This window comes from Schistocerca piceifrons, chromosome 1 (assembly GCF_021461385.2).
Source record: "Schistocerca piceifrons isolate TAMUIC-IGC-003096 chromosome 1, iqSchPice1.1, whole genome shotgun sequence".
NCBI classification, from domain to species: domain Eukaryota; kingdom Metazoa; phylum Arthropoda; class Insecta; order Orthoptera; family Acrididae; genus Schistocerca; species Schistocerca piceifrons.
Genome location: NC_060138.1, coordinates 1,142,756,535 through 1,142,775,295, shown reverse-complemented (window position 1 = coordinate 1,142,775,295; position 18,761 = coordinate 1,142,756,535). Strand labels below are relative to the sequence as shown.

Below are 18,761 nucleotides of genomic sequence, written 5' to 3'. Positions count from 1 at the left end.
AAAGCAGAAGGAGCTAACCTACTGTAATGTTCTAGGTACAATAATAACGTGCTGTCTGTTAAACTGGATGGAAGAAATGAAATTATAAAATTTCTGTTTGTTTTGAATAATAATGGAAACTTTTAGTTCTATAATTTACAAAGTATTTCGCTTCACATTGGAAGAGTTTGACAGAAGGTTAAGGAAAATATCATCCCATTTTATTCTGACGTGTTAAACGTAAGGCACTATTCGTAAAACCTGGAATCGTCTAGTGAAGGAAATACGGCGATCTATATGGTTTTTAAAAAATTTTAAATGTCTTGATCGCAACAAAAAATAAAATTATAGCTTGCCAATTTCTGGTTTCGGCTGACTAACAGTCATCCTTAGATAATGCTTACTAACTAATCGGTGCCTATATATAAAATTTTGACCCAAAACCATGGTTACTAAGTGTAACACAGGTCGCTATTACTAAGCAATCGAAACCTAACTACAGTTTTGGCTACACCATTGTTATAGACGGTAACAGGTCAGTAGTGAAAAGAGAGTATTTCACTGGGTAAGTTGTACGTTACAAGAGAAGAAAACTCACCAGTAAGTAGTGATGTTTTAGAAAGTTTGCCTTGGAAGTGGTTGAAAATTGACTAATATTATTAAACTTTATGAATACACATGAAAAGGAAAACGCAAATTTGTGTCAACATGAGTTAGAACCATCGCAACTGTGTCAATGGACATTTATTACGTCACGGCCGGTTTCGTTCAATGAACATCAGATGACACTGCCAACAAGGTGTGTAACTAATCTTCATAGAACACTTTTAGCTGTGGCACCTGATGATATTCACTGAAAAAAGCAGCCGCGACGTAATAATTGTACGTTTATAAATTGTTGTGGTTCTAATTCATCTGTGGAGCTTAAGGTGAACAAGATTACAGATTTGTTTGTGATACGAAAGAAAAATGTTCTGTTGATAAAGTCACGTATAATTCGTACAGTTGTTCATTATATGCACTACCGCTGGAACAGCTTAAGAACCTGCAGCAGTTAATTTTAATCGCACAGTCTTGTAAAGGTTTACGAGATGACGCGTTGCTGTTTCAATTTGATGGACTTCGTAACTCAGTGCAGAGATGAAACGCAGTTTTGTCTTCAAATGTGAAGCAGACAAGTCGACAATCACCTTTGGCAAGTACGTGTGTACAGTAAATCATAACATGTGATGTGCTGTAGCAGTATTGTATTTTTTGTTAAGGTAGACCTTGGGTGAAATTTGAGCGCAATTAGATGGAGATTGAATCCCAAAAGTTCGTAACACCAAAGTAGGAATAGCCTTCCACACTGACAACACGTTAAGACCTAACGTGTCACAGTATCCAACACAATGAACGTTACACAGAAACAGGAATTCATAAAATCGCATTCGGAGGATGCGATAACTCCTTATATAGGACAAACTGGTAGAAGTTTTAACATTCGTTTTAGAGAACACATTCACATCAGTGATAATTGTAAATCGTCCTTTGTATCATCCTGTGCGAACCGTATTCGGGCGACTAAACAGAAATTAGATAACGTTGAAAGCTCTTTAGACATTCTTCATATAGTAGGAAAAGGAAGGGAACTTGACTATCTACAAGAGATCGAAATTTATAGGGCATTTCGAGACCAGCCAGAATACGTTTTGGAATGAACAGACTGACCTTAAAAATACGAAATTCCTGGTCTGCTTCAGACACATATTATAATCTAGTGTCAAGCCTGGTAAATATTCTAGACCACGCTACGCTTATTACTAATTCACACCTCTCCTATATTTATGTATTTCTTGCGCTCATATTACGTATATGCACCGCTAAGTTTTATTCTTCTGTATTTATATTTTTGGACATTTGACCTGATACTCCCTTTATCTTTTTTACCTACTTTTATTCTGTATTAACAGTCTCATTTGTAAATTCTGTTCTTATTGCACACATATTTCCGTCAATTTTCTCTTTTCTACACACAGATTTCACAAACAGCATGATATCGACTCCATATGTATCTTTGGACTCCATAGCTCATACTCTTTGTATGTCTACATCTTTGCGCCTTTATGACCCAGCTACCATGCCTACTACATGTAATTTAAACTTCAGTGTTTACATCATTATTTCACCAACCCCATACGGAACAGCAGATAAATTCACAATACCTCATGCTACTGCATGTCACAGCATTTTATTATTGAGTGTATTACAACATCTCATGTAAATAGATTTAAAATTTTCGCTTCCAGCGTTTGGCAGTTTCATAATTACGTGTGTTATATTTGACAAGTGATTGTTTTTAGTATGATTAAAAATGATCACATGTCAAAATTGAAGTGGCAATAAATATAGTTTCATCAGCGAAAAGCGGAACGATTTCATTTCAAAGTTTCACGAAGGCTGTGGACCCAGTTATCAAATTTACATATCAGATACATTTATACTATCTACAGCTAACGTTTGGTGCTGAAGTCCACATTCCCATTCATCTCGCTTCTGTAATCGTATACATTGTCCCATGTTCATTTTATCTACCTATTATGATACACCATGGGCAAAAATTTTGCATTTGGACTCCTTTGTTGCCCCTGTCAGTTTGGTATCCCATGCGGCCTTGTGTCGCTCTGACATCGTAAGTCTGCCCTGGGCAGAATTATGGAGCGTTACGACAGTCTAACTGGAACGCTCTGCTACTGTTCACGGTCTACGGTAATGATGCAACAGTTAGCCCCCGCCTCCCGCTGTGTGCCATGGATCCCTGTATTAACCATGATTTAAACTGAAGAAGTTTCGACCGCAAACCACCTCTATTTTTGTGGTTACAAGTTTCGGTCACTTACTGACCATCTTCAGACCCCATACCATGTTGACAGGCGGTGGCGGTGAACGGAGCAGGCGTTGCGAACTCCACGATCGTCAACTGTCCGTTCACCGTCACCGCCTGCCAACATGGTATGGGGTCTGAAGATGGTCAGTACTGACCGAAACCGATAACCGCAAAAATTAAGGTTTCTCACCGTCGAGACTACTTGTGTTCATTTAAAGTACTAAAAAAAACCGCTATTGTCCACGAGAAATGTTATCAAAAATTACTAACCACAATTTACCGCGAAACGCTTGTAGCGAGAGTACCCACCACAACATCCAAATCCACCAAAAGTAAACGCAAAATATACCTATTTTAAAAAGCACATAAAAATTCCCTAGGAGACAGTCTCCTCTCCTTCTCAATCATGTAATTGTAGACGAGACATGACTTAAGTTCAGCGATACAGTATCTGACGCAGTCGAGCGATTTATACCAAATAAATTAATAAAAGATGGAGCTGATCCTACACAGTACGCAAAACACATAAGAACACTGTTGCAGAAGCAACGAGAAAAGCATACTGTATTCAGAAGAACGCATAACCTCCAGGATTTAGTGTGGACTTCAGTGCGAGATGCTTTTAATAGCTTCCACGATGGAACCCTTTCTCCAAATGTGACAAAAAATCCAAAGAGATCCTGGTCGTGTGTAAAGTACAACAGCGGCAAGGCACAATCAATACCTTCAGTGCATGATACCAATGCTAATATTACCGATGAGAGCGCCCCTAAAGAAAAGCCATTGAAGTCGGTTTTCAGAAATTCCTTCACCAACGAACCGAAGTAAATATTCCAAAATTCGAATCCAGAACAACTGCCAACGTGAGTAGTTTAGAAGTAGATATCCTCGGTGTAGCGAAGCAGCTTAAAGCCTTTAAGAGAGGCACGTCTTTCAGGCCAGATAGCATTCCAATAAGATTCCTTGCAGAGAATGCTGATGCAGTAGCCCCATACTTAGCAGTGATATACAACCGCTCGCTCGACGAAAGATCCGTACCAAAAGACTGGAAAGTTGCACAAGTCACACAATACCCAAGAAAGGAAATAGGAGTAATCCGATGAATTACAGACCCATACCACTAACGTTGATTTGCATCAGAATTGTGGAACATATACTCATGTACTGTGTTCGAACATCATTAATTACCTCGAAGGTAACGGCCTGTTGACACACAGTCAGCTCGGATTCAGGAAATATTGTTTTCGTGAAACACAGCTACCTCTTTATTCGCACGAAGTGATGTGTGCTATCGACAGGGGACCTCAAATTGATTCCATATTTCTAGATTCCCAGAAGGCTTTTGACACCGTTCCTCACAACAGACTTATAATAAAATTGTGTGCTTATGGAATATCGTCTCAGTTATATGACTGGATTCGTGATTTCCTGTCAGAGAGATCACAGTTCGTAGTAACTGACGGAAAGGCATCGAGTAAAACAGAAGTAATATCCGGCGTTCCCCAAGGAAGCGTTATAGTCCCTCTGCTGTTCGTAATCTACATAAGGGATTTAGAAGATAATGTGAGCAACCCTTTTAAATTGTTTGTAGATTATGCTGTCACGTACCGTCTAGAAAAGACCAAAGATCCAAACCAATTGAAAATGACTTACACATGATACGTGAATAATGTAAAAAGTCGCTATTGTCTCTTAATAAGGAATAGTGTGAGGTCATCCACATGAGTACAAAAAGAAATCCATTAAATTTCGATTATATGATGCATCACACAAATCTAAAGGCTCTCAGGTCGACTAGATACCTAGGAATCAGAATTACAACAAATTAAGTTGGAACGGTCACATAGATAATGTTGTGGGGAAGGCAAACCAAAGACTACGTTTTATTTATCGAACACTTAGATGGAACAGGTTTACTAATGAGACTGCCTACATTACACTTGTTCGTCCTCTGCTAGAGTACTGCTGCTGTGTACGAGATCCTTACTGAAGCAGTTCAAAGAAGGACATCACATTTCGTACCATCGCGAAATAGGGGAATATATGTCCCCAAAGTAGCTGGACACCTGACCAAAAATGACTTACAAGTTCGTGGCGCCCTCCATCGCTAATGCTGGAATTCGATTGGTGTTGACAGCTTCCACTCTCACAGGCGCACGTTCAATCACTTGCGGGATTGTTTCTTGGGGAATGGCAGCCCATTCTTCACGGAATGCCGCACTGGGGGAGGTATCGATGTCGGTCGGTGAGGCCTGGCACGAAGTCGGCGTTCCAAAACATCCCAAAGGTGTTCTATAGGATTCAGGTCAGGACTCTGTCCATTACAGCGATGTTATTGTCGTGTAACTATTCCGCCATAGGCCGTGCACTGTGAACATATGCTCGGTCGTGTTGAAAGATGCAATCGCCATCCCAGAATTGCTCTTCAACAGTGGGAAGTAAGAAGGTGCTTAAAACATCAATGTAGCAGGCCTGTGCTGTGATAGTGCCGCGCAAAACAGCAAGGGGTGCGAGCCCCCTCCATGAAAAACACGACCACACCATAACACCACCGCCTCCGGATTTTACTGTTGGCACTACACTCGCTGGAAGATGATTTCATACCCACACCCTGCCATCGGATCGCCACATCGTGTACCGTGATTCATCACTCCACACAAAGTTTTTCCACTGTTCAGTTGTTCAATGTTTACGCTCCTTACACCAAGCGAGGCGTCGTTTGACATTTACCGGCTTGATGTGTGGCTTATGAGCAGCTGCTCGACCATGAAATCCAAGTTTTCTCACCTCCCGCCTGACTGTCATAGTACTTGCAGTGGATCCTGATGCGGTTTGGAATTCCTGTGTGATTGTCTGGATATATGCCTGCCTATTACACATTACGACCCTCTTCAACTGTCGGCGGTCTCTGTCAGTCAACAACGAGGTCGGCCTATACGTGTCCCTTCACATTTCCACTTGACAATCACATCGGAAACAGTGGACCTAGGGATGTTTAGGAGTGTGGAAATCTCGCGTGCAGACGTATGACACAAGTGACACCCAACCACCTGGGCACGTTCGAAGTCCACGAGTTCCTCGGAGCGCTCCATTCTGCTCTCTAACGATGTTTAATGACTACTGAGGTCGCTGATATGGAGTACCTGGCAGTAGGTGGCAGCACAATGCACCTATATGAAAAACGTGTGTTTTTTTGGGGGTGTCCGGATACTTTTGATCACGTAGTGTATGATAAGCGAGTTGGAATGGCAGTCGTTAAAACAAAGGCGTTTTTGTTGTGTCGAGATCCTTAAACGAAATTTCAGTGAGCAGTTTCCTCCTCTGAATGTGAAAACATTTTAATGTCGCCAAACTACATAGGGAGAAATGATCACAATAGTAAAATAAGTGAAATCACAGCTTACACAGGAAAATTTAAGTCTTCATTTTTCCCAAGCGCTGTTTTAGGCGGTACAGAAATAGTCTGAAGCTGATTTGAAGAACCATCTTCCAGGCACTTAAGTTTAAACTTCAGAGTAGTCATGTGGATGTAGAAGAACAGTATACAGTGATTGGAAGAAAGTACAGGTCATACCCATCTACGAGAAAGGTAGCAGAAGTGACCCAGAAAGGTAATGACTAATATAATTGATATCCATTCTTCGAAGAATCTTAAAATATATTCTGAACTCAAATATCATATGGTATCTTGAACAGAATAACCTCATCCTTGCCAAGCGCCAAGCGGTTAAAGGCGCTACAGTCTGGAACCGCGAGACCGCTACGGTCGCAGGTTCGAATCCTGCCTCGGGCATGGCTGTGTGTGATGTCCTTAGGTTAGTTAGGTTTAAGTAGTTCTAAGTTCTAGGGGACTGATGACCTTAGCAGTTAAGTCCCATAGTGCTCAGAGCCATTTGAACCATTTTGAACCTTGCCAAGCAGCACAAATCACGAAAACATCGGCCATGCGAGAACCCAATTCGCGCTATTGTCGCAAGACATCCTGAAAGCTGTGTGTCAATAAAGTCGGTAACGGCAGTATTTCTCCCTTTCCGAAAAGTATTTAACTCAGAAGCACCTAAGGATTATTAATTTAAGTTCCATAAGGCGGGTTATCAATCAAAATTTGTGAATGGACTGAGGGCTGCTAGGCAGACAGGAGGCAGCATGTTATGTTAGATGGAAAGTGATCGACAGAAGTCGAAGTAACTTCAGGCGTGCCCCAACCAAGTATGGTCGGACCTTTGCTATTCATGTTGTGTATTAATGGCTCTCAGCACTATGGGACTTAACAGCTATGGTCATCAGTCCCCTAGAACTTAGAACTACTTAAACCTAACTAACCTAAGGACAGCACACAACACCCAGCTATCACGAGGCAGAGAAAATCCCTGACCCCGCCGGGAATCGAACCCGGGAACCCGGGCGTGGGAAGCGAGAACGCTACCGCACGACCACGAGATGCGGGCCGTGTATTAATGACCTGCCAGACAGTATTAATAGTAACCGGAGACTTGTGTAGATGTTGCAGTGTCGTTAATGAAGTACTATAAGAAAAAAGGCAGCCCATATATGTAGTGAGATTTTGATCAGCTTTTAAAAAAAGTCCAACAGTGAAACTTGCTTCAGTGGCGTAGCTAGGGAGGTGTGGTCCGCACAGTTTTGCAGCTCCGTGGGTGCGAAAAAACTTGATAGATTCTCTGGCAGAAGTTGCAAAAATTTTTTTAAAACCTTATGGTATGCATATAACAATGTGACGAGTATGGTGGTACGACTGTAGTTCTACAAGGCTGGAGTGCATTCAGGAATTCAAGCAAGAATTTTTGAACTTAAACCTAAGCAATTATTTGCACTCTATGCGAACCACTCTCTCAATCTGTGTAGAGTACAGGCTTGTACAACGACTTAATTACGTATAACTTTTTTGGGACCTTAGAAATGTTGTACGCTTTACTCAGCTTCTACCTATGATTTTCCTCGAAACTGTTGGCGTTACGTTTAGGAGACTTTCGGATACAAGGTGTAGTGCTCACTACGAAGTTGTTAAGCCTGTGTTTAGGTGCTTTAGAAAGAGTATGAATGTTATTGAGGAATTGTCTGATTCGTTGGAAACTATAGACACCAAGAAGCTGCTCAAACTCTGCTGCCTACAGTGTGTGGTTTCTCGTTTTCGTGTTTTTCGGTGTTTATGGAGTACTGCCTTAGAAGTAGTCTGCGATGCTCTTAATTATTTGAAAATTCTTGGTGTCAGCTCCGGAATATGTGTTATTATGGTGAGAGATCTAAAGCTCATCTTGAAAGACAAGAGAAATTATCATCTTGACGAAGCACTTACATTTGCGAAGGACACAAGATTGGCGTTCCTGTGGAAATAAGTAGAACTACAAGAAGAAGGAAATGGTACCTGGAGAAAGGCTGCAGACAAGACGTTGATTTTACATCAGGAACTGAGAAGGTCAGAGTGCATGGACAGGTCTCTACAGGAAATACCATGAAATGTGTGTCAATCATTTTGTTATTTTAGCGCCAAGCAATCTGATTAAATTCTAGAAACGGAACTTCCGAAGACGGTAAAAAGTTTAGTTGACAATTATGACGAGAAATTTGAAGATAGATCCTTGCAGAAATTCCAAAGATTTCTGCAAGCTACCAAAATTCCAAAAGAAGTGTCTCTTGTTTGGACTTTTTAAGATTGTTGGTGTTCGAGGTCGAATATGAACTTTCCGGATCTGTTGAAAATCTCATTTTGGCCTAAAGATATGTGTGTGTGTGTGTGTGTTTCGGTAGCGTTATGTGAGAGAGTTTTTCGAAATTAAAAAATTATCTTAGATCCACTTTGAATCAAACACGACTCTCTAGTATGACAGTATTGGCAATCGAAAATATCTTCGCTAAAGGCGCCCATTTTGATGACGCAGTTTAAAAATTTGCTGCTTAAAAAGAAAGATTCTAAGCTACCTGTTAAAGTCACTTATCAGTAAGAAAGTCTTTGATTGTTTGTAGTGCTTCATTAATAGTCAATTACATTGTGTCAATTATAAAAAGGCATTTTACTTATTCGTTTCCATTTATAAAAATTATTTTCAAAATTGTTAACAGTATACGCTGCTTACTTAACCACTAGTATCTAAAAACTGCTTCTAAAAAAATAATTTCATATTTTTGCCTCGTTGATGGGGATGGGGTTGGATGAGGGGGTGGGGTGACAGTTTAAAATCCCGCGTCGGATGCTAAACTACCTAGCCACGCCACTGATTTGCTTTAAAAGTTCAGAAATGTAAGTGCAGAAAAATTATGTTCCATAACTACAAAATCTATGAGTCATAACGGGAATCAGTCAACTCACACAAATACTTGGATGTTACAGTTGATGGGAATGTAAAATGATATGTTCACATCAGCAGATTGAAGATTTCGGACCAGTGACAGAATGCTGGGGAAAATATATCAATCTTTAAAGGAATGTGCATAAAATACATTGTACGTCCTTTCCTAGAATATTTCACAGACGTGTGGAACCTGTACCGAATAAGACTAAAACGAGATACTGAACGTATACGAAGGTCACATGATTGTTCACATGGTTGTTCTAGTCGCGAGATAGCATCACGGAAATGCAGAAGAACCTGAAATAGCAGACGCTAAACCCCACGGATGTCTGTTTACAAATTTTCAAGAACCAGTATTACCTGAGTAATTTAGGCCTGTAGGGTGCTACAGCACCCTACGTGTCTCTCCCGTAGCGACTGAGAAAACAGGATTAGATTAATTGGAGCAAGCAAGGGGGCTTTTAAATAGTCACTCTTCCTGCGCTTCATACGTGAATGCAACGAGAAGAGATCCTATCTGACTTCCGCACTGACTTAACGGTGGTTGCATTGGGGTAAATTTCATTCCACAATCAATGACCACGTAAGTACAGAACCGAAAACCTTATGTCAAGACACTGGTCAGATAATGATGAATTAGTACTAATATAGTTAAATGAAAATACTCAGGTTAAAGAAAATTTAAAAACTGCTTTGTCATATAATTCGAGCTAGAATTCGTTGTGTCTCATTCCCAGCCTGCAGGGACAGGACATTTCTCTGTCTGTGGTTCTTTCGCGGCCCGGATCTCAAACAGGCTGCTCTACTCTTTGTAGTTGGGAATGGAAAGTCCAAAAAATGAATAAATATACACGATGTTTCAAAATTCCGTCGCCAAACCTCAAGGGGATATATAAGATGTCTTGAGGAACAAAATGTGGATAGGAACTAGTATCTGGAAACGTCATCCAACGACGCTACAGAGCATCGAAGTTACTGGCGCCGGTGCCTGTTTCTGTGTGTACATAGAGGGTGATTCCGTGATGATGTTAGAAACTTTCAGAGATGATGGAGAAGGATATATGTAAGGGGCCTGGTCTAGAGAAGGGCGAGTCGGAAGTTATAAGCGGAAATGGCTCTGATACATCTGACATGTACCGGTACCGTTGTTGCTAACAAAATGGGACACGCAACTTCCAGACTGTATTAGAACAAGGAAAAAAAATCCAGTTAACAGGGCTCTAAAATGCCTACTTGAGAAGCTAAGAGTACTTGTTCATCTTTCCATCTCTGAAACATATCTCATCTATTCGACAAGTACATTTTGATCCTCAAGATATCTTCTAATCACCTCAAAGTGAGTCGGTGTGATTTTGAAATTTTGAAACACGCACACACACACACACACACACACATATATATATATATATACAGGGTGGTCCATTGATAGTGACCACGCCAAATATCTCACGAAATAAGCATCAACCGAAAAAACTACAAAGAACGAAACTCGTCTAGCTTGAAGGGGGAAACCAGATGGCGCTATGGTTGGCCCGCTTGATGGCGCTGCCATAGGTCAAACGGATATCAATTGCGTTTTTTAAAATAGGAACCCCCATTTTCATTACATATTAGTGTAGTACGTAAAGAAATATAAATATTTTAGTTGGACCACCTTTTTCGCTTCGTGATAGATGGCGCTGTAATAGTCACAAACGTATAAGTACGTGGTATCACGTAACATTCCGCCAGTGCGGACGGTATTTGCTTCGTGATACATTACCCTTGTCAAAATGGGCCGTTTACCAATTGAGGAAAAGGTCGATATCATGTTGATGTATGGCTATTGTGATCAAAATGCCCAACGGGCGTGTGCTATGTATGCTGCTCGGTATCCTGGACGACATCATCCAAGTGTCCGGACCGTTCGCCGGATAGTTACGTTATTTAAGGGAACAGCAAGTGTTCAGCCACATGTGAAACGTCAACTACGACCTTCAACAAATGATGATGCCCAAGTAGGTGTTTTAGCTGCTGTCTCGGCTAATCCGTTCATCAGTAGCAGACGAATTCGCGAGAATCGGGAATCTCAAAATCGTCGGTGTTGAGAATGCTACATCAACATCGATTGCACCGGTACCATATTTCTATGCACCAGGAATTGCATGGCGACGACTTTGAACGTCGTGTACAGTTCTGCCACTGGGAACAAGAGAAATTACGGGACGATGACAGATCTTTTGCACGCATTCTACTTAGCCACGAAGCGTCATTCACCTACAGCGGTAATGTAAACCGGCATAATATGCACTATTGGGCAACGGAAAATCCACGATGGTTGCGACAAGTGGAACATCTGCGGCCTTGGCGGGTTAATGTACGGTGCGGCATTATGGGAGCAAGGATAATTGGCCCCTCATTTTATCGATGGCAATCTAAATGGTGCAATGTATGCTGATTTCCTACGTAATGTTCTACCGATGTTACTGCAAGATGTTTCATTGCATGACAGAATGGCGATGTAATTCCAACATGATGGATGTCCGGCACATGGCTCGCGTGCGGTTATAGCGGTATTGAATAGCATATTTTATGACATGTGGATTGGTCGTCGAAGCCCCATGCCATGGACCGCACTTTCACCGGATCTGACGTCCCTGGATTTCTTTCTGTGGGGAAAGTTGAAGTATATTTGCTATCATGATCCACCGACAACGCCTGACAACATGGGTCAGCGTATTGTCAATGCATGTGCGAACATTACGGAAGGCGAACTACTTGCTGTTGAGAGGAATGTCGTTACACGTGTTGCCAAATGCATTGAGGCTGACGGACGGCATCTTGAGCATTTATTGCATTAATGTGGTATTTACAGGTAATCCTGCTGTAACAGCATGCGTTCTCAGAAATGATAAGTTCACAAAGATACATTGGAACAACCGAAATAAAAATGTTCGAACGTACCTACGTTCTGCATTTTAATTTAAAAAGCCTACCTGGTACCAACTGTTCGTCTAAAATTGTGAGCCAAATGCAATGAGTCATATGTTTGCGACTATTGCAGCACCATCTATCACAAAGCGAAAGAAGTGGTCCAACTAAAACATTCATATTTCTTTACGTACTACACGAATATGTAATAAAAATGGGGGTTCCTATTTAAAAAAAAAATGCAGTTGATATCCGTTTGACCTATGGCAGCGCCATCTAGCGTGCCAATCATAGCGCCATCTGGTTTCCCCCTTCAAGCTAGTTTCGATATTTGGCCCGGTCACGATCAATAGACCACCATATATATATATATATATATATATATATATATATATATATATATATATATGCGGGTTTCAAAATTATATAAGGTGCAAACCGAAACAGTACTGAATCTCAAACTATCATCAGTATCAGATGGACAGCGTAGTAGTTGTGCTGTATTTAGAGTGACACATTCATGTGATGTGGATGTATCACAGTTTTAGTCTAATGCAATCATTAAAGTGTCGCAAAATGGGATTCCAGATACGACAGATTGATACTCTGGATATGTATCACAACAAGTAATCCGTTTGGAGCAGAAAGTCGCTTGCGTAAAATAGGCTTATCAGTATATATCCTGAAGTTGAACTACAATGTCTGAAACGCACGATGGTAATATAAACGAAGAACGTAAACATTGACTGGATTTGATTTGATGCACTCCATCTTTGTTAGAATTTAAATTCCGAGTGTGAACTAAGGAACTACTTGAAAAATTAGTAAGACGCGAGAGGTAGTCACCACGTTTCCAGTTTCAGTCACCACGTCGTTAGTAACCCGCAGGTGGCGTTAGTGTGGGTGTGGGTCGTACCTCAAGTAGCCGATCATGGTGCTGGTGCCGGTGCAGCCGCCTGCCGTGCGCTGTGGCGAACGCGGAACTGCGGTGGGAGGTGCTGCTGCGTTCGTTCACTCCGCAGCCAGCCAGCTGCCCGCGAGCGCCCAGGCTTCCCGTCAGACCAGTCCCGCGGCCCGCAATCCGCCAGCCAGGGGCCGCGCTGCCGCGGTCGGCCGCCAGACGCGCTGCTGCGTCGCGGCTCCAAGGTCACCCGAGCAACCTGAAGCGCCACTTGTCGCGCAGCAAACCTCGCGCCTACTTTCCGGCTGAGCAGCCGCGTATCCAGGGTTCGTTTCCGGGGAAGCGGACAGCGGTCAAAGATTGGCTCAGTGTCTCCTTCTAGCCGGCCGGAGTGGCCGAGCGGTTCTAGGCGCTTCAGTCTGGAACCGCGTGACCGCTACGGTCGCAGGTTCGAATGCTGCCTCGGGCATGGATGTGTGTGATGTCCTTAGGTTAGTTAGGTTTAAGAAGTTCTTAGTTCTAAGGGACTGATGACCTCAGATGTTAAGTCCCATAGTGCTCAGAGCCATTTGAATTTGTCTCCTTCTACCAAGGAGTGAAACTGTACAATAAACTGCCCGAGGAGATTAAACAGATTACTAAAACGACCTTATTTAAAAAGGCGATTAAAAAATTACCTGTTAGTCAGTGCATTCCATGTTGTTGTTGTTGTGGTCTTCAGTCCTGAGACTGGTTTGATGCAGCTCTCCATGCTACCCTATCCTGTGCAAGTTTCTTCATCTCCCAGTACCTACTGCAACCTACATCCTTCTGAATCTGCTTAGTGTATTCATCTCTTGGTCTCCCTCTACGATTTTTACCCTCCACGCTGCCCTACAATGCTAAATTTCTGATCCCTTGATGCCGCAGAACACGTCCTACCAACCGGTCCCTTCTTCACGTCAAGTTGTGCCACAAACTCCTCTTCTCCCCAATTCTATTCAATACCTCCTCATTAGTTATGTGATCTACCCATCTAATCTTCAGCATTCTTCTGTAGCACCACATTTCGAAAGCTTCTATTCTCTTCCTGTCCAAACTATTTATCGTCCATGTTTCACTTCCATACATGCCTACACTCCATACGAATACTTTCAGAAACGACTTCCTGACACTTAAATCCATACTCGATGTTAACAAATTTCTCTTCTTCAGAAACGCTTTCCTTGCCATTGCCAGTCTACATTTAATGTCTTCTTTACTTCGACCATCATACAATGAATTATTACTTAGAAAACTCAGACTAGAGGATTGGCAGCAAAATGTAAAAAATATAAATAATAATAATAACAAAACATGCGTCTAAGGCAAAAAACGACGCACAACTAACGAATTAACCGAACGGGATGCAAATAGGGACATGTAATGTACGTGTACAGACAAACAAATGATTGTAATTGCAGAAAAAAATTTATGATTTGTTCAAGAGAAAAAGCTTCAGGAATTGAGAAAGTCGGTTGGTTCACCTGTGGCCCTTGTGCAGACTGTTATTCGACTTGGCTTCGATTGGCAGAGTTGTTGGGTGTCCTCCTAACGAATATCGTACCAGATTCTGTCCAACTGGCACGTTACACTGTCAAAATGCAAATTCAAATGGTACAAATGCCTGTGAGCACTATGGGATTTAACATCTGAGGTTCAAATGTTCAAATGTGTGTGAAATCTTATGGGACTTAACTGCTAAGGTCATCAGTCCCTAAACTTACACACTAATTAACCTAAATTATCCTAAAGACAAACACACCCACCCATGCCCGAGGGAGGACTCGAAGCACCGCCGTGAACAGCCGCGCAGTCCATGACTGCAGCGCTTTAGACCGCTCGCCTAATCCCGCGCTGCTAACGTCTGAGGTCATCAGTCCCCTAGACTTAGAACTACTTAAACCTAACTAACCTAAGGACACCCACACATCCAATCCCGAGGCAGGATTCGAACCTTCGACCTTAGCAACAGAGCGGTTCCGGACTCAAGCGCCCAGAACCACTCGGCCACAGCGGCCGCCCGCCAAAATCCCGAGCTGGTCTCTCAGTTGGGGAGACATCCGGTGGTCTTGCTGGTCAAGGTAGAGTTTGACAAGCACGAAGACAAACAGCAGAAATTCACGCTGTATGCGGACGGGCATTGTCTTGCTGGAATGTAGAATATCGTTCACGTACCGTACCATTGTACTGTGAGGGTACCGCAGACGACAACCAAATGGTCCTGTTATTAAGTGAAATGGTACCCCAGACCATCACTCCTGTTTGCCGGACTGTATGGTGCGCGATAATGATAATATGGCTGTATCGCACTGCTCTCCGGAGTGTCTCCAGATATGTCTTCGCCAGTCATCGGGGTTCAGTTGGAAGCGGGACTAATCACTGAAGACAGTTCTACTCCAGTCAACGGAATTCCAGGCCGAATGTGCCCGGCACCACTGCAGAGGGTCTTTCGGGTGTACAAAGGTCGACCATACTGGGTGCAACGTGAGCAGTGATCTCGTCGCGCTTTCTGTGAGCCGCCTATGAATGGTCCTTGTGGTCACTGAAGCACAAGATGCACGTCGGATCGATAATAATGAATCTGGGGCTCTGAGTTTCTCTCCGACGATTGCTCGGTCCTCGCGTCCTGTCGTCTCTTTAGGCCGACCGCTACCTTCTTGACGCTGCGTTTGGCCACAGTCCATTCATTCCTGCAAATATCGTCGAATAGTGGCATCGCTCCTAGTCACGTGTACAGCCGGCTTCTCTGAGCCCAGCTACGCCTCCTCTCTCAAATGTTGACATCTGCATATACTGTTCATGCTCCTCTCTGCGAGGCATAGTTACTGCCCAACTGAGTACACGAAATGAAATTCGCAAAGACTTTATGCCCTAGTATCGCCATGTCCCCTGTTTACTACTCTTGCCAGCTGCACGGTGAAATGGCGCTGCAGAGTCAGACATTCATCCATCGGCCGCCAAAGTTTACAATTTTGCATTTTCCATCGATACCTGTATGAACATCAATTTGTGACCAGTTTGCACAACTCCTTCGTGACGCATAGCTTTTTTCTTAGAGTGTGTCATCTACCGTCTTGAGAGCAAAATCTCACTCGTTATTGGAGGATGCTGACTCAGTTTTTTCACGCTACCAAATGGGAAGTTCCAATACACAATATGGAAACAGACATCGTCACTACAAACCTGACATCAGCCGATAGCCATAATCAACATCTGTGTTCTGCCCAGAGGCAGGTTTTCACGTGGTAATTCTCCATGCTCTCCTGTCTTCTGCCACCCTCATCAGGTTCGCGTGATTTCTGCTTCCCTTGGTGTCGTCTGTCATCTTGTATCTCCTCCTTCCTCTCAGTCTCCACCCACAAACTAGTCCTTCTCAAGTGTCTGCTAGCAAGTCCTGACGCCTCAACGAGTGTCCCATCCAGTTCTTCTTCCCTTGCCTTAAAACCTGCTGCTGCAATCTTCTCCTTTCGCAACACTCTTTTGTTGCTCGCTCTTTCCAGGTTATTCTCTTCTTTTCTCCTCGTCATCAACATCCCAAAGGCTTCTAGCCTTTTTCATCCTTTCGTCTCATTGTTCATGCTCGGCCACACTCCAGACGAAACACTTTCCAAGTCTTTCCCTGACTTTTATCTAGTTTACCATATAGTTATCACAAAGTATCTTATATTCTGGGCATCCTCAGCCCTTGAAAGGCATGACGTTAAGAATAATTCCACTGACAGCTAGTAAAATAGTTGTTTTACTGATACACAACCGGTTTTGCGGCCTAAAGCCACATCAACAGGTGCAACCTACATGGTATACAGTGATATACAGTGTGTTAACTTTGTGGATATTAAAATTAACACAGGTAATAATGTTAAAATGTCCTATGCCAATTGCTCCTAGTCAAGATACATTATTCATTGAATATTGCCTACCTTTACAGTGGCGGAAGAAAGGTGACAAAGACGTGATCCATTAATTTCATAAAAACTGCTGGTGACTGGATCATGTAGTTATAGACGCTCGTTTTAAAATTGTCTAAGTCCAAAAGAAGAAAAACAATGTTATGCTGAGAGGATGCTAAAAAAGGCGGATTTTTAAATGCATGCAGGTTCTCGATAGCGCAAGACAAACTTAACACTTTTAGCGGATACATTTTCAATTAAATATTGGTTTCCTGATGGTCTACTTGAAGCCAAGGGTTCACGAATTGTGGCGGACATGCCGTCTAGTGTGACGTCACAAGTTCATTGCATAGTCTGTGTATCTCGTTGGCCCCTTTGTGGACGATGTGACGTCATATACTCATGACTAGAAGTGATGAGTGGCATCAGAGCTGTCCAGCGGCCACGTCCTCAGGCTAGGATACTGGACCCACTTTGAGGCTGGTGCAGACAGACCTACTAGAGCGCCTGGGGCTGGGAAGACTGTCGACATCAGAGGAGCAAGCCGTCTGAAGCGGATCTGAGAGGACACCAAACATCGTAAGAGACGTGTTGTCCTTGACTGGCTGATAGTGGTGCGAGAGCATCACGTAAATGTGCAGAGAACGCCCACAGGACGGAGACTGGTGTGTGGAGCTCACTGGAAAGAACATGGTAAAAGTGCACGCAGAGAGCCAGATCTCGCGAAAGATAGAAAACTGTGTCTGGAGGCGTATATGTGAGAGAAATCACCTGAGAAGTACAATTATTCTGCCCGGAAGGCGAGGACGGCTGCTGGAACACTGGGAGTGTAAAATGATTGTGCCCGGAGATCATACATGAATGTGGGAAAGTAGTGCCCGCGATCACAGGGCCGTGGTCGTGGATGCGCGCTGTGCTGGCAGCGGACAGCACCTCTCGTGGCGACTGCCTGAGACTCCCAAGGACAACAAGTTGGCGTTTTGAGGTTGTTGTTGTTGTTGTCGTCCGGGACGTTTACCGACATAAGAGATGACCGCAGATCGGTGTTTGGGAGCGAAGATGCTTGCGCCTGTTGCGGCAGACGACGCCTGAAGTTTGGCCAGCCACGGGACGCGAATGTGGTGCAGGTTGCTGTCTTGCAGGAACAGAACAGCTTGCGTGGAATGTTGTACAGGGTGTTACAAAAAGGTACGGCCAAACTTTCAGGAAACATTCCTCACACACAAAGAAAGAAAAGATGTTACTTGGACATGTATCCGGAAACGCTTACTTTCCATGTTAGAGCTCATTTTATTACTTCTATTCAAATCACATTAATCGTGGAATGGAAACACTCAGCAACAGAACGTACCAGCGTGACTTCAAACATTTTGTTACAGGAAATGTTCAAAATGTCCTCCGTTAGCGAGGATACATGCATCCACCCTCCGTCGCATGGAATCCCTGATACGCTGATGCAGCCCTGGAGAATTGTGTATTGTATCACAGCCGTCCACAATACGAGCACGAAGAGTCGCTACATTTGGTACCGGGGTTGCGTAGACAAGAGCTTTCAAATGCCCCCATAAATGAAAGTCAAGAGGGTTGAGGTCAGGAGAGCGTGGAGGCCATGGAATTGGTCCGCCTCTACCAATCCATCGGTCACCGAATCTGTTGTTGAGAAACGTACGAACACTTCGACTGAAATGTGCAGCCGGCCGCGGTGGCAGTGCGGTTCTGGCGCTGCAGTCCGGAACCGCGGGACTGCTACGGTCGCAGGTTCGAATCCTACCTCGGGCTTGGGTGTGTGTGATGTCCTTAGGTTAGTTAGGTTTAAGTAGTTCTAAGTTCTAGGGGACTTATGACCTAAGATGTTGAGTCCCATAGTGCTCAGAGCCATTTGAACC

General features: G+C 43.2%; 1 protein-coding gene across 2 annotated transcripts in view; it reads right to left on the bottom strand.

Moving 5' to 3' along the window:
- LOC124780881 (short-chain dehydrogenase/reductase family 9C member 7-like) overlaps positions 1–13,125 on the bottom strand; it is a 172,440-nt gene extending 159,315 nt beyond the window's left edge. For both annotated transcript variants that reach the window (XM_047253812.1, XM_047253813.1), the window contains exon 1: positions 12,980–13,125. In XM_047253812.1, coding sequence (XP_047109768.1) covers positions 12,980–12,996 — 17 coding nt within the window. In that variant the 5' untranslated portion in view covers positions 12,997–13,125. The remainder of the gene's footprint in view (positions 1–12,979) is intronic.
- Positions 13,126–18,761: the final 5,636 nt, after the last annotated feature.